The sequence below is a fragment of the Erithacus rubecula genome (assembly GCF_903797595.1).
Source record: "Erithacus rubecula genome assembly, chromosome: 2".
Lineage (NCBI taxonomy): Eukaryota > Metazoa > Chordata > Aves > Passeriformes > Muscicapidae > Erithacus > Erithacus rubecula.
In genome coordinates this window covers 89,720,851-89,735,428 of record NC_136685.1, presented here as the reverse complement: position 1 = coordinate 89,735,428, position 14,578 = coordinate 89,720,851, and the positions used below count along the sequence as shown (strand labels likewise).

The 14,578-nt window shown below is 36.3% G+C and overlaps 1 protein-coding gene across 3 annotated transcripts in view; it reads left to right on the top strand.

Moving 5' to 3' along the window:
* USH2A (usherin) overlaps window positions 1–14,578 on the top strand; it is a 363,259-nt gene that overhangs the window by 221,082 nt on the left and 127,599 nt on the right. For all 3 annotated transcript variants that reach the window (XM_079297512.1, XM_079297514.1, XM_079297513.1), the window contains 2 exons: window positions 9,352–9,502; window positions 9,666–9,808. In XM_079297512.1, the coding sequence (XP_079153638.1) occupies window positions 9,352–9,502; window positions 9,666–9,808 (294 nt within the window). The remainder of the gene's footprint in view (window positions 1–9,351; window positions 9,503–9,665; window positions 9,809–14,578) is intronic.

The window sequence follows — 14,578 nt, the reverse complement described above, 5'->3', positions numbered from 1 at the left end:
CAGTTGGCATTTGGAGGAGTGATAAGAATTCTTGTTTACTCTGTAAATGTGATGGTTCAGATTTGTCAGCCTTGGCCTTATGTGTTACATAAGAGAGTAATACACAGTGTTTTGTTGTTGTTTTTCCTAATTATATCAGTTTTATTTCCAGAACTAATTTTTTGATTCTTCTCTATTCTATTGTACAAATTGCACCCCGAGAGTTTTACACGTTGATCAACGGCAGGATTTGGTTATATAGGAAAAAACATTCCATACTGCTGATGATGACAGATACAATAAAATTAATTTTTTTGCTGTCCCCTTTGATGTACAAAGAATTTCCTTATTAATATTGATGGACTTCAGAGTCACAAGCACATGTTGGGGGTGGGGGGGAGAAAGCCCCTGAATGTTGTATGTTGCTTTTTGTGGAGCTGACTATATCACTTCATGTTTTAATGTAAGGAAAGCTGCTGACAGTTTTGATATATTAAATTATAACTGAGAACTAATTCAAGGATCAAAGATGCTCTTTGGGAGACATCACTTTACTGGTAGGAAAAATCATTGCCTTTTTCCCAGTCTCATGTATTTGTACTGTATGTCTTGGAAATATCATTCCCTACAGTTTCTGGATCTTGATGTTTAATTTAAAGCAAAGGTCTTTGAGCAGCACAATGGGAGAGAGGCTTCTTTTAGTGAAACCTCGTAGAAGGAAATTGAAATGTACGTGTTTTTTCTCATTTATCAAAGAAGTGCAAAAATCTAAACTGACATTTTATATCAAATGAATTATGAACTGTGTACCTCGTACCTAAGGGAACAGCAACTAAATTAGACTTTTGTTAAAAAGAGAGAGAGAGAATAAAAATAGGCTTTTAATAAAATATACGGTCATTTTTGGTATTTTTTTCTGAATCTGACATACTTTGCAGAAGAAAACCAGAGAATATAAGCTGCTTCAAAGTCTATATGATTTGAATGCCATAGAGTGAATTGAGAAGCAGGTTAAGATGACACACAAACCAGAGTTTCTACTTAATAGATATTGTTGCTTTGATATTTTTGTTTTCAGCCTTTTCCAACTCAGATGAACAGGAAAAGTTAATAGGCTTTTTAATAGCATGAAGAATGGAGCAAAAATATTGTTGGGGAGGTTATTAGGGTTTGGGGTATTTTTTGTTTTGTTTTGTTTTGTTGTTTTTTGTTAGTTGTTGTTTTTGGGTTTTTTTTATGTTGCATTTGTGAGAATGTGTTTGCCACTGAAACAGTCTTCCAGGGAGCAAAATTTTACAAGACACTTGATGGAACCTTAAGAAGTTAATTTTCAAAGAATTATTCACTCGGTATTCTACTGGCATGATTTCTACTGTCTTGAGGTGAACAACATTCCTTGAAAGCACAGATGAGACTCCCAGTCTGTAAAGTTAGAGTTTTTGACTCATCTTGACAATGAGTCAAAGTCTCTTTGTGATTACCCTATATATCGTAAAGAATTAAGTAGTAGTTATGAACAAAAAGCCAACTCTGTGTTGCCTTGATTACTAGAAGCAGAAACTTTGGAGAAGCTCTTTTCCTCCTCTTTCTTCAAATGAGGAAAGAATTTGAGAGGGAGGAAATCTGTTCTGGCTGCATTTTTTTCGTGGCCAAAAGGTAGTCCAGTGACCTGGATCTCACAGATACCTGTAGGAAATTCAAGATATAATAAGACTGCACCACCCACTGTGTGTAGTGGCTCCCTAACACCAGCTAATCTGTCATCTTGTCACATCCATTTTCTATTTATAGGCACTCTCAAGCTTGGTTTCCATCAGAAATGGTAGTATTTTACACCATCCATTATGTACCACAGAAAAATTTATGGATTAAAAATAACTACAGGTAATCTTATTGCAGAGTTAATTTATTTGCAGTCCTGCATTGTTCTCCACTCTGTACATACAGGGATGTATAAACTGAGGCTTCTGTCAAAATGCACATCAACTGGCAACACTGGGATTTCTACTAGCCTAACAGGGTGGCCTGTTATTTAACACTCCATCAGCACATCCATACTGCAGGAGTGCAGTAAGAAGAGACTTCTTATTTATGAGACTTTTTATTTAGTGAGAACGTTCACACATTTTCCAGTATCCTGTTTTCTTTACCATTCAGCTGAGGTTGCTGTATTTTCTTAATTTGTTTTGTCATGTTGGATGGAGGTATGGAACCATAGAATCATTTAGGTTGGAAAAGATCTCTAAGGTCATCAAGACCAACCATTATTTCAATTTGGCTAGGTCCACCACTAATCCATGTCCCTAAACACCACATCTGCATGTCTTTTAAATACCTCCAGGGATGGTGACTCCACCTCTTCCCTGAGCAGTCTGTTCCATTTCTTGCCAACTTGTATAGCTAATAATGATTTGCAGAAGCCATGTCCCCTTGTCCAAGTAGAATGGTCCTTTCTGGTTTTGATTGTCTGGTGTTATACTTTTTCCTTCAGTCATAGAATAGATCAATATTAAAAATTAATCTTTAACAGATTATGCTTTGGAATGATGCATATGCTTCTTGTAACATCACCACCTTTGTACCTTTCCTTTTTATATGTCTCACTCTTCTTCTATAACATTAGAATCCTCTTCAGAGAATTATTAGGCTGAAAAAGAGTTAATTGGAAAATCAGCTGTTGCCATCAATTTTGTTTCCTCAAAATTTTAAGTTATCTCCTTTTCAGTAAGCATTTGTTTAGTCTGATGGAGATTTGAAAACTTTTTTGCAGAAGTTTAATCCCATTACTGTGTTCTGTTTCCAGAAAAACATTCTCTGTCTTCACAAAACTTCTGTGAAGTTGAACATTCTAATGTGTCTGTCCTTACTGTTCATTTAACTACATAGGTTTAAGCTTTCTTCCCTAGGCTTTTCCCAACCATGAGTGATAAAATCAGATTTTTTTGTTGTTGTTGCTTTTGGGGAGCCTCTGGAATTCTAGAATTGTCTAATAACTGTTAATTTCAAACTAACAGTTTCTGTTTATTTTCAAACAAGAAGCTACAAGCTTAAAAACCAACTACAAAAAAGTATGATAATAATAATAATAAATAATTAAAAAATTGTCCTGAACTTAATCTCTAAAGCTGCTTCATGCAGGAAGCTGAAGTTGTTGTATGAAGATAGACAGGATCATATTCCCACTGTTCATGCCACATCTGTCTCCCTAAGTTAAAACAGGCAGATCTGATAGATTCTTAAAGCTTTTTCACAGAGATATTTCATTTTCCAGTAGCCAGAGTCACAATTAACCAGCAAGAGATGTGTTTTTAATTGCAGTTTCTGCCTGATTTTATAATACCATTCCTTATGGTTTTTCTTCATAGTATTTAAAAAAAATTAATTTTGTTATATGGCAGTTATTGGCTTACCATCCTTTTGAACAGTCTGATGAATAATTAGTTTTACTGGGCAGTTATAAATTCTAGCCAATGTCCTTACTACAGGTATTAAAATCATTAATCATTCAGCTAATTGCTTATTGGCATTCTTTTGTAGTTTTTAGAGTTTAGTAAAGTTCTTGCTGAGTAAGATGGACAAGCTTTCACCTAACATGAGGAAGGAAGGCAGGTTACTTCTTATGGAAAGGTGAGGTGACAAATTTATAAGATATTTTTACAGTGTTGACCTCAGGGAAATGTAACATTTAGGAAAGAATCATCTCTTACACATATTTCCACTTGAGACCCATGCCCAGGTTGCAGGTGTTGAGGTTGTACATGAAGAAAAGTTCATTAAAAGGAGGGGAAGGTCTGATTTGTTGTTGTTGCTGTTGGGGTTTTTTTGTCTTGTTTTATTTTGTTTTTCTGGAACAATAATAACAATAAGCCTGCTTTGGAATTTCAAAAGACAGTTGTCTTAAACTTTGGATCTGCAGGTCATGGAGTAAAGCCCAAGTTGATTTTTAGTGCCCTACTAAAATTATGCTCTGCAGCTAGGAATACTAAATAGTGAAAGTGCAAAAATATCTGCAGTTAGAGCTTACACACTCCATTCAGATATAGATAAAGTTTAGATTTTTTTTCAAGTATCTTATATTTAATTTTCTGAATGTTGTTGTGCCATACAAGTAACATTAAAGATTAATGATAATATTGAATAGATTTACAAAACTGTTTCTTTTCAAATGAAATTACTATTACAGCAGAGAGTAGAGGTATAGGGCAGGATAGATCATGAAGAGAAAACGAGATATTTCTGTACCCTGTTTATATTGTACTTCTGAAAAGAAAATTTCACTAACATGAGGTGTGAACAAGTTTGGACTTAGTGTAAGTTTACAAAGGCATTAAGCTACTCCTTTATATCTCTCAATTTGCTTTTTGCCAAAACACAGCTTCCTTTTTCCCCAAGATAAATGTACCAGAGAGGGGAAAGCAAAAGGGCCACTATGAACCTTTCCCATTGTGTGTTCCAAAGTGCAAGGATGTGCATTGAATAAGGGTGTGTTGTCCTTGGTATAGGTATTGCTAGATGGAGCTATGTCTGTAACTGAAAACAGTGAAATTATAAAATTAGAAAGAAAATCCAAAAATATTTTGTGCATTCTCTAGTCATTTAGAGTAGGAGAAATAATATGGTCGCACATATATATTAAATGGAAAAATCAAGAGCAGCTCTTATATTTGCTATATGCTGAGAAGGAAAAGTAGTGGGGAAATAGTTAAAAAACAAACCAAAGTAAACTTCAATGAACCTGTGAAGATAAAAAGCAAATAAAACCAATTTTCTGCTTTGCCAAGAGATAAAGGTTTGTAACTAGCATGCTGTTCTAGTGATGACATATGGCCCAGCATCATGGCCTGTCTTTCTCTGAAATGAAACTAAAACACATGCCCAAGTTGAGAACTATAGGGAGTGCAATGACTGGAATTATTTGGACTGAGCAAACCACTAGATAAGAGGCATACCTAGAAAACAAGAAACAAATGTCAACGTGCAGAACATATTGCTATATAAAGTGCCATAATAAGATGATCTCAGTGTGGGCACCTAAAATAGAAAATGAATCAGGAGTACCTAAACAAGCACTGCAATGAGATAAAGAAATTGAGTTTGTGAATTGAGCTTGGAAAAGAGGAAGAGTAGTCATGACAGAGCAAGACACTTGTCTAAAGGCAGCCTGAGTGGAACTTTTCCTTGCTGTTTTGGTACAAATGCTGGAGAGCCTATTTTCCTCCTCCCCTGCAGTTAAATCCCTGCAGTTATCATTTGCATCAATGTGTATGAAATATATGTTGATAAGATACAAATGCTAAACATTTTATATATGCAGATGTGGCACCTTGCAGAGTTGCATATTCATAGCTCCAAACTCTTCTAGCTGCCTGTCTGGTGGTATTATGGATACATTGAGGTAAGTGTATCTGATCACTGTTAAAAGTGGTGACACTTCACTTCAAAGTTGGTGTGAGTTTGCACCAATTTTATAGATATGTAATCAAGCTGTGCTGGCTTTTCTTCTTCTTATGAAATAATAATAGTGGAGACACTTTTAAAGCTAAATAATAATTTATTGTCCTAATAGTATAGTAGTTCACCTTTTATTAGTTCTCCTCAAAGTAGTCTGCTTTCAGAAAATTTGCATTTCAGATAAATCCTTATGATAAATTTAATGGATAGCTCTCAAAAAAAAAAAAAAAAAAAAAAACAACCAAAACCAAAAACTTTCAACATGGAATAAGCATTTAAGCAGAATCATTTCACACAATGCTTGCTGCCCTAAAATAAACAAATACTTACAAATCTGACTATTTTTTGCACACATTACTTAAGATAAAGAAATTGAGGCAAAAAGTTGAAAGACTTCAAAGGCTGCTTAGCACACTACTGGCTGAAGAGGGATCAGATCTCTCTTCAATCCATCCACATGTACCTGTGTATTTGGAATACAATACATCATTGTCATCTTGAAACAGTCTTCAGCTTTTATTGTTTTGTGGAACTGTTTATTAATTTTTTGATTAGAATTGACATCTGATTAAATATTTTATTCTGCCTTTGTAGTCTCTTGATATACAAAGCATGACTTTCTGCCCTGCTAAGTGAGGATTTACTGGGCTAGATGTTGATTCAGTAGGTTGCAAGTGGAGTGCTCGCCCCCTGAGGGTCATATTAAAGCTCGAGGGGAGATTTTTGAGCAACACTGCATCTTAAAGACGATATATCAAGCTGATAGATACATGGCTCTTCTGTTGAGAAATTCACAGTAGAATTATTGCTTGTTGCCAGTTATTACTTGGGTAGTAAGGAGTCTCTTGGGGATATGGATTGGATAAAAAGGGTTAAGCTGGGGGAAATGTTACACTGAAGACCTTGGTGATGAGGAATTCCTGGAATAGTCAGAGGATGTTTTGTGTGCAAATTAGAATTACCATTTTGGGGGGTAAGTCTCTGTCGTTTTAATGAGCAAATCGTGATTAGTTTAATAGAGCACCTTTCTCATTATGACTCAGCAGAGACTTGACAATTTATTTGCTGTACCCTCCTGCCCCCCTGCCCCATTCCTTTGGAGAACACTCACTAATTCATCTCCAAGGAAATTCTCTGCGAGCTACAGGAAGCCTTTCAGATAAATAAAATGCTGTATAGTGAGACATGTTGGTTTGAAAGTAGTGGGCTTGGCTTGTTCTATGGGTCAGGCGACTTTCACAGTAAAGTTCTGTCCAAATTTTGCACTCTTCCCTGTGCTGTGCTTTTGTTGGTAGAAGAGATTTGAACATTTAGCTGAGATTACCTACGCCATTAAAATAACATCCACACTGGAATTGTTATTGACATTTAGACAGCTACATCTTTGTTTTTTGATGAACATTCCTGTATTGCTATAATAACCACCTCTATACATACATAAAGCTTAATCTGAGCTTTTACTTTGTAGATCTCAGAGAGCTTTACAAAGAAGGATAAGTATTATTATCTCCATTTAACAGATTGGTAAACGAAAGACAAAGGTGAAGTGATGTGTCCTGACAAAACTGCAAATAAATTTAACACTTTTGCCTCCTCAGTGAGTTGCCTCACACTGTCCCCTCATTAAAGTGAACTTTGACTTACTGGCCAAATTACTAGGTCAGCTAATTGGACTCAGATGTAGGTTTTTTGGCTGTGTAGAATTTCTGTGTCTTCTTTAAAAACTGGTGCATTTTAATCCGCAGGCAGTTTGGTTTCAAATGAGGTAGTACCTGCTTTGAAAGGATATTGACTCTGTTGGTGTCATCTTAGAAAAACACTTAAAAACCATGAACTAAAAAATTTTACTTTAATTATGTCATATTTCTCATGCTCTCAGTTTGCCTTCAACATCAGGAATCATCTTATAAAGGATACCAAAATAATACATGATTATCTGTGTGTAATGCACTTTACATCCATTTTTAAAACTTGTTATTGTACAACTAAAATCCAACTCTGCTTATGTTGCTGCTTAACAGACCAATGTTTTGTAAGGTGAATAAATGTGTTCTCCATTTTACTATGAATGTGAATGTCATGTGCAGAGATGTTTGGTTGGCAAATGTTTGTTTTTGATGGCTCAGCTGCAGGGATATTGGGGCTGTTTAAGTTAAGCCAGCCACCTTCTTCCCTCTGAAGTGAGGTGCTCACAAACTCTTTATTGGCCTTGAAGGTGTTGTCGTGGGATTTGTAGACCATGAATGATGCTACTCTCAGAGACTTTTGGATTTGAAAAGAGGAGGATATTTTAGTTTTATTTGGGTTTACTTTACTGGGGCCTTTTTCCTAGATGTAGATAACAGCAGCAGGAAGGAACATCCAAATGCAGTCAGGCTGACTCAAGCCCCTCCATATTACATTTCTCACTGACAGAGAGAAGCAGAAGGGAATAGGGAAGCTGGAGGTTCTGTTCTACTTCATCTTGTACTGAAAAAGGAACAGGAGGGCTGTATGGCTAGGGGCCAACTATCAGAAGTACCTGATATCTCCAGTACCCCAGAAGCCAGCTCTTAGTATAAATTCCATATGAGAACTGACAGATCTTGAAATTAATGTAAAGGGAACAGGTTTCTTAGGTTGTAGTAGGCCATGTTTTGTGCTTTTCCCTGTAATACAGTTTGGGTCGGGATATGAAAAATGCTGAAGTGCCCCACATATAAATATAATCAGAGTAAAAATATCAGATGCTAGTTCACATATCTGTTAATGTACTTATCAATATAAACAAAAACTGTTATATGTGACGTATTTTTTTTCCCGAGTTGATGAATCTTTTACCTGTCTCAGGGAATTACTCAGGCAGTCTACCACAAAGTATGTTTCTTCCCACTTAGTAACCACATCATATACAGGTGGTAAATGAAAATCATAAAGCTTACTGTAAATTACTGTTAGCTCATCTTAAAACTTACAACTTAAGCCCTGAGGTGTACAACTACACTTTAAGTTAGAGATCTGTGAGACTGTTTTTTTTCTACAATAGAAGAAGAAAATAACACCAATGAAAAAGAATTTCTGTTGGAAAGACCAAAGGAAAAAAGCAAATGGTAACTACTGGACCATGAAAAGCAAAACTATTATACAAGAGTTTAAATGACAAAGGCAGTAACTTTCCAGCATTTTAACTCTAGAAAAGAGCTACAGAGATATGACTACAGATGTGATATATATATAAGTTACAGGTGTTTAAATACAGAAAGTTTATTTAACAGATTGATTTCTTGTTAAAGAAAAAACAAAGCCATAAACTCACAGGTGTAAATTGTCATAGTTCTTTTTACTGCATGCAGTGAAATTTGCAGCAGTTAAAGGTCATTACTGACGCATTTTGATCTGCAGTTCCTTGGACTTCATAAAAATTAATTTCCTTAACAAAACAGTGGGCTCGAGAGAGAGACTTCAGTGAATCTATTTTGATTTTTGCTTATAGATTTTCTTGACTTAAAATTTCTTCTGTTTTCTTTTTAAGTTATTATTAGTTTTTAAGGATGAGAAGGTATCTGAATGACAAAAAAGTCTGATCAGTTTTACTCATGCTGGGTAACATTTCTGTGCAGCATTTTCTTAACTTCTCAGGGTGGCAGAGCTGGGCATAGGGAGAAGGAGATAATATTTGAACAGGTGGTAGAAAATATGTTGCTTCTGAATTACTTTTGGTGTTCGGAGGTTTGCTTTTAGCAAGATGATATTCACGTATTGGAAAGAAGAAAATTAAGAATTAGCATTGTTCAGTAGTGAAAATGTTAAAGTAAATGGACCATGTTAACATTACTGTTGATCCTGAGGAACAGTTTTTCCAGTATATGGAGCATTTTGTTTCCACGCGGCATATGTTCTCCATGGTTTTCTCTGCTCTAATTCATCCGTGTTTTTCAACAGCTCCAGATGGCGTGATGCCTCCAAGGCTTTCATCTGCCACTCCGACCAGTCTTCAGGTTGTCTGGTCCACACCAGTTCGCAACAACGCCCCGGGCACGCCCAGCTACCGGCTCCAGATGCGGCGGAGGCGCTCGGCTGGTGACATTCTGGAGTACGCAGGGCCAGACCACCATCCGCTGCTGGGCAGCTGGAGCCCCTTCCCTTGAACGTGGCTCCCCTTTAGGGGGGCTGGTCTTGCTTTGAGATGGGTGTTTTAGTCTTTCTTGACGTGCTGGGATGTGTTCTGAAGTAACTCGTGCTGTTTTTGTTTGCAGTTTGCTGCCCAGCCCTACTGCGTCCCTACAGCACAGGGTGGGAGACCTGCAGCCCTACACTGAGTATGAGATGAGAGTGGTTGCTTCCAATGGTTATGGCAATGCTTATAGCAACTGGACTTCAATGACTACAGCAGAGGACAGTAAGCAATCACATCTTATTTAGCTCCCTTTACCAGAAAATGCAAACAGTCCAGCTGCCATTGTACTTAATTTCTTTAGTTACCTGGCTTTCTCAGTTATAGAGCAGTAATGTTTTTCCTTCCCTAGTATTAACTTGAAGTAAAAACCCCTAAAGGATCAAGTATCTGTTACCTCACATGTTAATTGAAAAATATGGATATTTACATACGTATTTTGTGAAGCTGTATCTTATTTCTGTGTATAATATCCTTCCAGCAATATGTGCTTAGTTTAAGATACATTGGTAAGTACAGTTTTGTAACTGGTGTTCCTTTATATTCAGGGACTTGATTCTGATTTCAGTCTTATCAGAGAAAATTAGTTGAAGTTAATAGTATATGACAGTTGTCATATCTCTGTGTTGAGAATACTGAAGCTACCACAGAACTTTTCATTCCCAGTGATCTTTGTTAATTCAAGGTGGTGACCTACTGGTCTGAAATTGGGTTTGTCATTGTCAATCCCATCACTCGCATTGTTAATAGTTCTGTGTTCTCCAGACTCACTCCCCACAGTTTTTTCAACAGTCCCTTGATTTAGAAGCCAGCTGTCAGTGTATAGGTATGACCAGTTAGTTGGCAGGATAGGATTTTGCATCTGATTCAATATGTAAGTGAAAACATATGACAAAATTTGAGCTTGTTGTTTGTAATATAAATAGAAAATACACAATTTCCAGGGGTTTTTTCCCCCTAAAAAACTGAGCTGTTAGTTTTCTTGTACAAGGTAGCAGGATAACTAACATTGGTTTAACAAATATTCAGTGCTGGCGACTCAACTTGATTCTCTAAATGGGCAGCTGTCTCTGTTGAGAAAGCATTAAGCAAAAAATGTTTTTTCCCACAATTGTAAAACATTTTTTCTTTGAAGCTGAGCAAATGATTCACAACAGAAATTTATCTGATAAATTCATTTAAGCTCCAAAGGTATTAAAACTTCTATAAACACACCCACCTACAAGTAAATGTAAGTTCTGGACTTGGTCTTTAGATACCAGAGCTGTGTTATCTACTCATAGTAATTCTTGTTGAGATTCAGTTATTTAATTACATTGTTTGCTAAAAAAATGGTTATGATATTATTGAACTTGTCTGCATTCATAGTTAAATTACAACAAGTCTTTTATGACTATTTCATTCAAATTATAATAATTATTTAGCTCTGGTCTGATAGTTCATATAGTGTTTCTTTATACATACAAGGAAGACAGAAATACATTTAAAAGGCATAACTTGTTACTGATATAAAAATTATTTTTGTGCAAAGTACTAGGTGTACAATTTTAACATTCTCTTTTGAGGAGTAGGGTGGAAAACCTACACAGGAGATGCAACATTTGCCAATAACCCTTTTCATTTAAAAAAACAAACACTGTACTTTCAGTGGTGACAGAGAACTCTGGTGTCATTGTGGAGAGCTGCCATATGTGAAAGGATATTCAGCTCAATTGCTTAAGACTGAATGATTGTCATTGGGTCTAAGCAGTATTTTTGTCAAGGTTTCAACATGTTTCTTGTGAAACTGCCTATACTGACAGCTTGTTACAGAAGTACACTTAATTCCTGGCCCACCAGACCTTGACTTTGTAAAGCACAATTTAATAATGGAAGCTTCCCATATCTCTTACTCTGTTGAACTAGATGTGTGTGTCTGCATGTTCTTAGTGAATTTTATTCAGTAAATATATGTCTTTTTAATGTCACCAAAGCATATCTGTAGGCATAAAATATATGCATGTGTGTCTGTGTACATGTACACTTGACAGCAAGTCTGTAGAGTTCCAATAATACAAGCAGATGATTTCACAGTATATCTGTGTATTATATTTCATTTATTATAAATATTTGGTAAAATAGGAGGATATTGGAATATTAAGGATATTAAGAGAAAATTAGCAAATGCTTCCATAAAAGATATGTTGTATCTGACAACAGAATGTCATAATATACAGATTGGTAGGTTTGAGGTATTTTTAATGAAAGAAAAAAATGCAGTAAAGAATGTTCAAATTCTTCTGTTTACATGATTGTGACACTAGTAACTGGTTCCATGCATTTTTTAAAGTCTAACCTGCCCATGCCAGATAACAATAATATACATAACTATGAATATTTTAGAACCTGTTAAATATGCATTAATAAAAGATGTTTGTTCCAGTGATCTTGGTAAGTATAGCATCAGACTATTTACTGACAGAATATCTGCAGATAGAATCAATTGATGAAGTTTCTGAATTAGAACTTGCTTTCAATAACTTGAATGTTACAATCAGTTACTTGAATCTTGCAATCAGTGTGAAGACCTCTGAACTGAGGTCAGTGTGTGCCATTGAACTGAGAGCAGAATCTCATGGATTTTATTCAGAAATAAAACGAAACCTTCTAGATATAATAAAGGAGATACCAGTTAGGCTTTCCCTTTAGCTGTGGGGAGCCTTTGAACTCTCTGAGATTTGCAGAGACATTGGTTACAGTCACCTGAACCTGCCCCAATGGCAGCTACTGGGTTCCTGTGGTGTAGATTTAGGACTTGCAAAGTTATATTGTCTGATAGCAATCTACAGAGTGTAATTTTTGTTCAGAAGGATATCTCCCAAACAAAAAAAGGTGCTTTTTCTAGTGCTTGAGAAAATTCACCGTGAGTTGGACAAGTTCTAAGATAGCAGAAAATTCTACTTTAAAGGAAAGCTTCCTGTTACATTACTGGCTTTGAACACCCCAGAACCTGTCTGCAGCACTGTGTGTTGCATTCAGCAGGACATCTCAGTCACCAGGACATTCTCTGCTGTGGCTACATTTCAGTGTTGTGGGTCATTCTACAACTCCAGTTTGGAGAGCCCTTACTAAAGCCCTTTAAAAAGTGCCTGGCTTACACTAGCTGGAAAAGAAGATTTTGCAAGTTACCTAGCAGGAAGTCCAATTCTTTTATTTTCTATTTCTTACACAAGTGACTTCAAGTCCATCTCTTTTATATATAATGAAGTTATAGACCAGCCCAGTGTTTATTCACAATAAGTACAGGCAAAAGTACACAGTAATCACTGGACATCATTATATGTTGAAGTTGCTGGAGATAAAACAGCAATTAAAAAAAAAAAAAGGCTCTTGCAGTTTATCAGCTGTATCAGCTGAGCTAGTTCTTGTCAAATCATTCCCATCATAAGGAGGGCTATGGTGTGCTCCTCTGGCATGCTTTGGTTCCAGGATGAAAACCCTCAGTCTGTGGGAAGATCTCATCACAGGCTACACCTCCCCATGAGGGGAAGAGGGGGTCAGGCACTGATCTCTTCTGTGTGGTGACCAGTGACAGGACCTGAGGGAATGGCCTGAAGCTGTGGCAGGGGAGGTTTTGGTAGGGTATTAGAAGAAGTTCTTCTCTCAAAGGATGGTTGGACACAGGAACAGGCTCCCTAGGGAAGTGGTCACAGCCTGTACTTGACTGAGTTCAGGAAGTGTTTGGACACCACTCTCAGGCACATGGTGTGACTGTGCAGAGTCAGGAGTTGTGCTTCAATGATCCCTTCCAACTCAAGATCTTCTATTCTATGATTCTCCTAAATTTTCCTGAGGTAAACAATGAAAAGATGCAATTCAGAGCAAAAGGGTAAATAAGGCAGTTTGGCACCTTTGGAAGCTCTTGCTTTCTCTGCTTATGATATTTGTTGTCTGAGAAGACAGGTCTCCTACTTTACTATGTAAATTATGTCCATATGATTGAGTCATATAAACTAATCCATAAATAGTTGATGAATGTGTTCATGTGAGCTTAAGAAAGAAAAATGGAAACTAAAGCAAGAGAAGACAAAACCTGTTGAGGTGACAAAGGGAATAAAAATCATGTGAAATACTTGACAGGGTGAATAGCATAAGGACAGAACAAATTAAGCTGATGTAGTAGTGGCACATATGATAAGATGATCATATGATATATAATGCCAACTGCCCATGCATGCCTACAGATTAGGAATTAGAGCTTTATTGACTGGTGGAACCAAAGTTCTGGAAACAGTGTGCATTTGGAGCAGTAGAGGGCAACAAGTCTTAATAGTCTGAAGACAGCTCTTACTGCATATTTGAAGGGGTTCATAAGGATTGCATGTTATTGCATGAACAGTTTACCAACTTTTGAATTCTGTGATCTCATGTGATAAAAGATTTCTGTGGTCCCTTATGCCCAGAGCTACACAATTTGGGTTTGCTGCTGGGTACTGTCAGCAGTATATGAAAGATACTACATTCTGTTAATACATATAATTTCATTTTCCATGTTCCTGTAAAGAGTAAAAGGCACAGAATTTTTATTCTGCTTAGTGAGAGATTTTGCCAGCAAATCAGATATTTCTCATTAGCTTTAAAGGGCATCAGTCCGGGTACATGTCTTAGTATATTAAATATAAATGTAGATTCCCCCCAAAAAATACAACCATGAAAGTGTAACTCCTTGCTTTCCAAGTCTCACAGTAAGTAAACAGATATGTCATTCTATTCAGGGAATTGAAAAAGATTAATGAGAGTTTTGTGCCTTTATTTTAAACCAAGTCTGAACTTTTGAAGGAGATGAGTGAAGTAATCTACCATAAAAGATAATTTCATTTGCCAAAATGAAACTACCTTCTAGTATTAATACTGTAATGAAATGGTTTGAAATATGAACTAAGAATCTTAAGGACAAAGATGCCCACTCTTCCATCTTCAGTAGTTACTTCTGTAAACAATTACATCCGTGTAAAA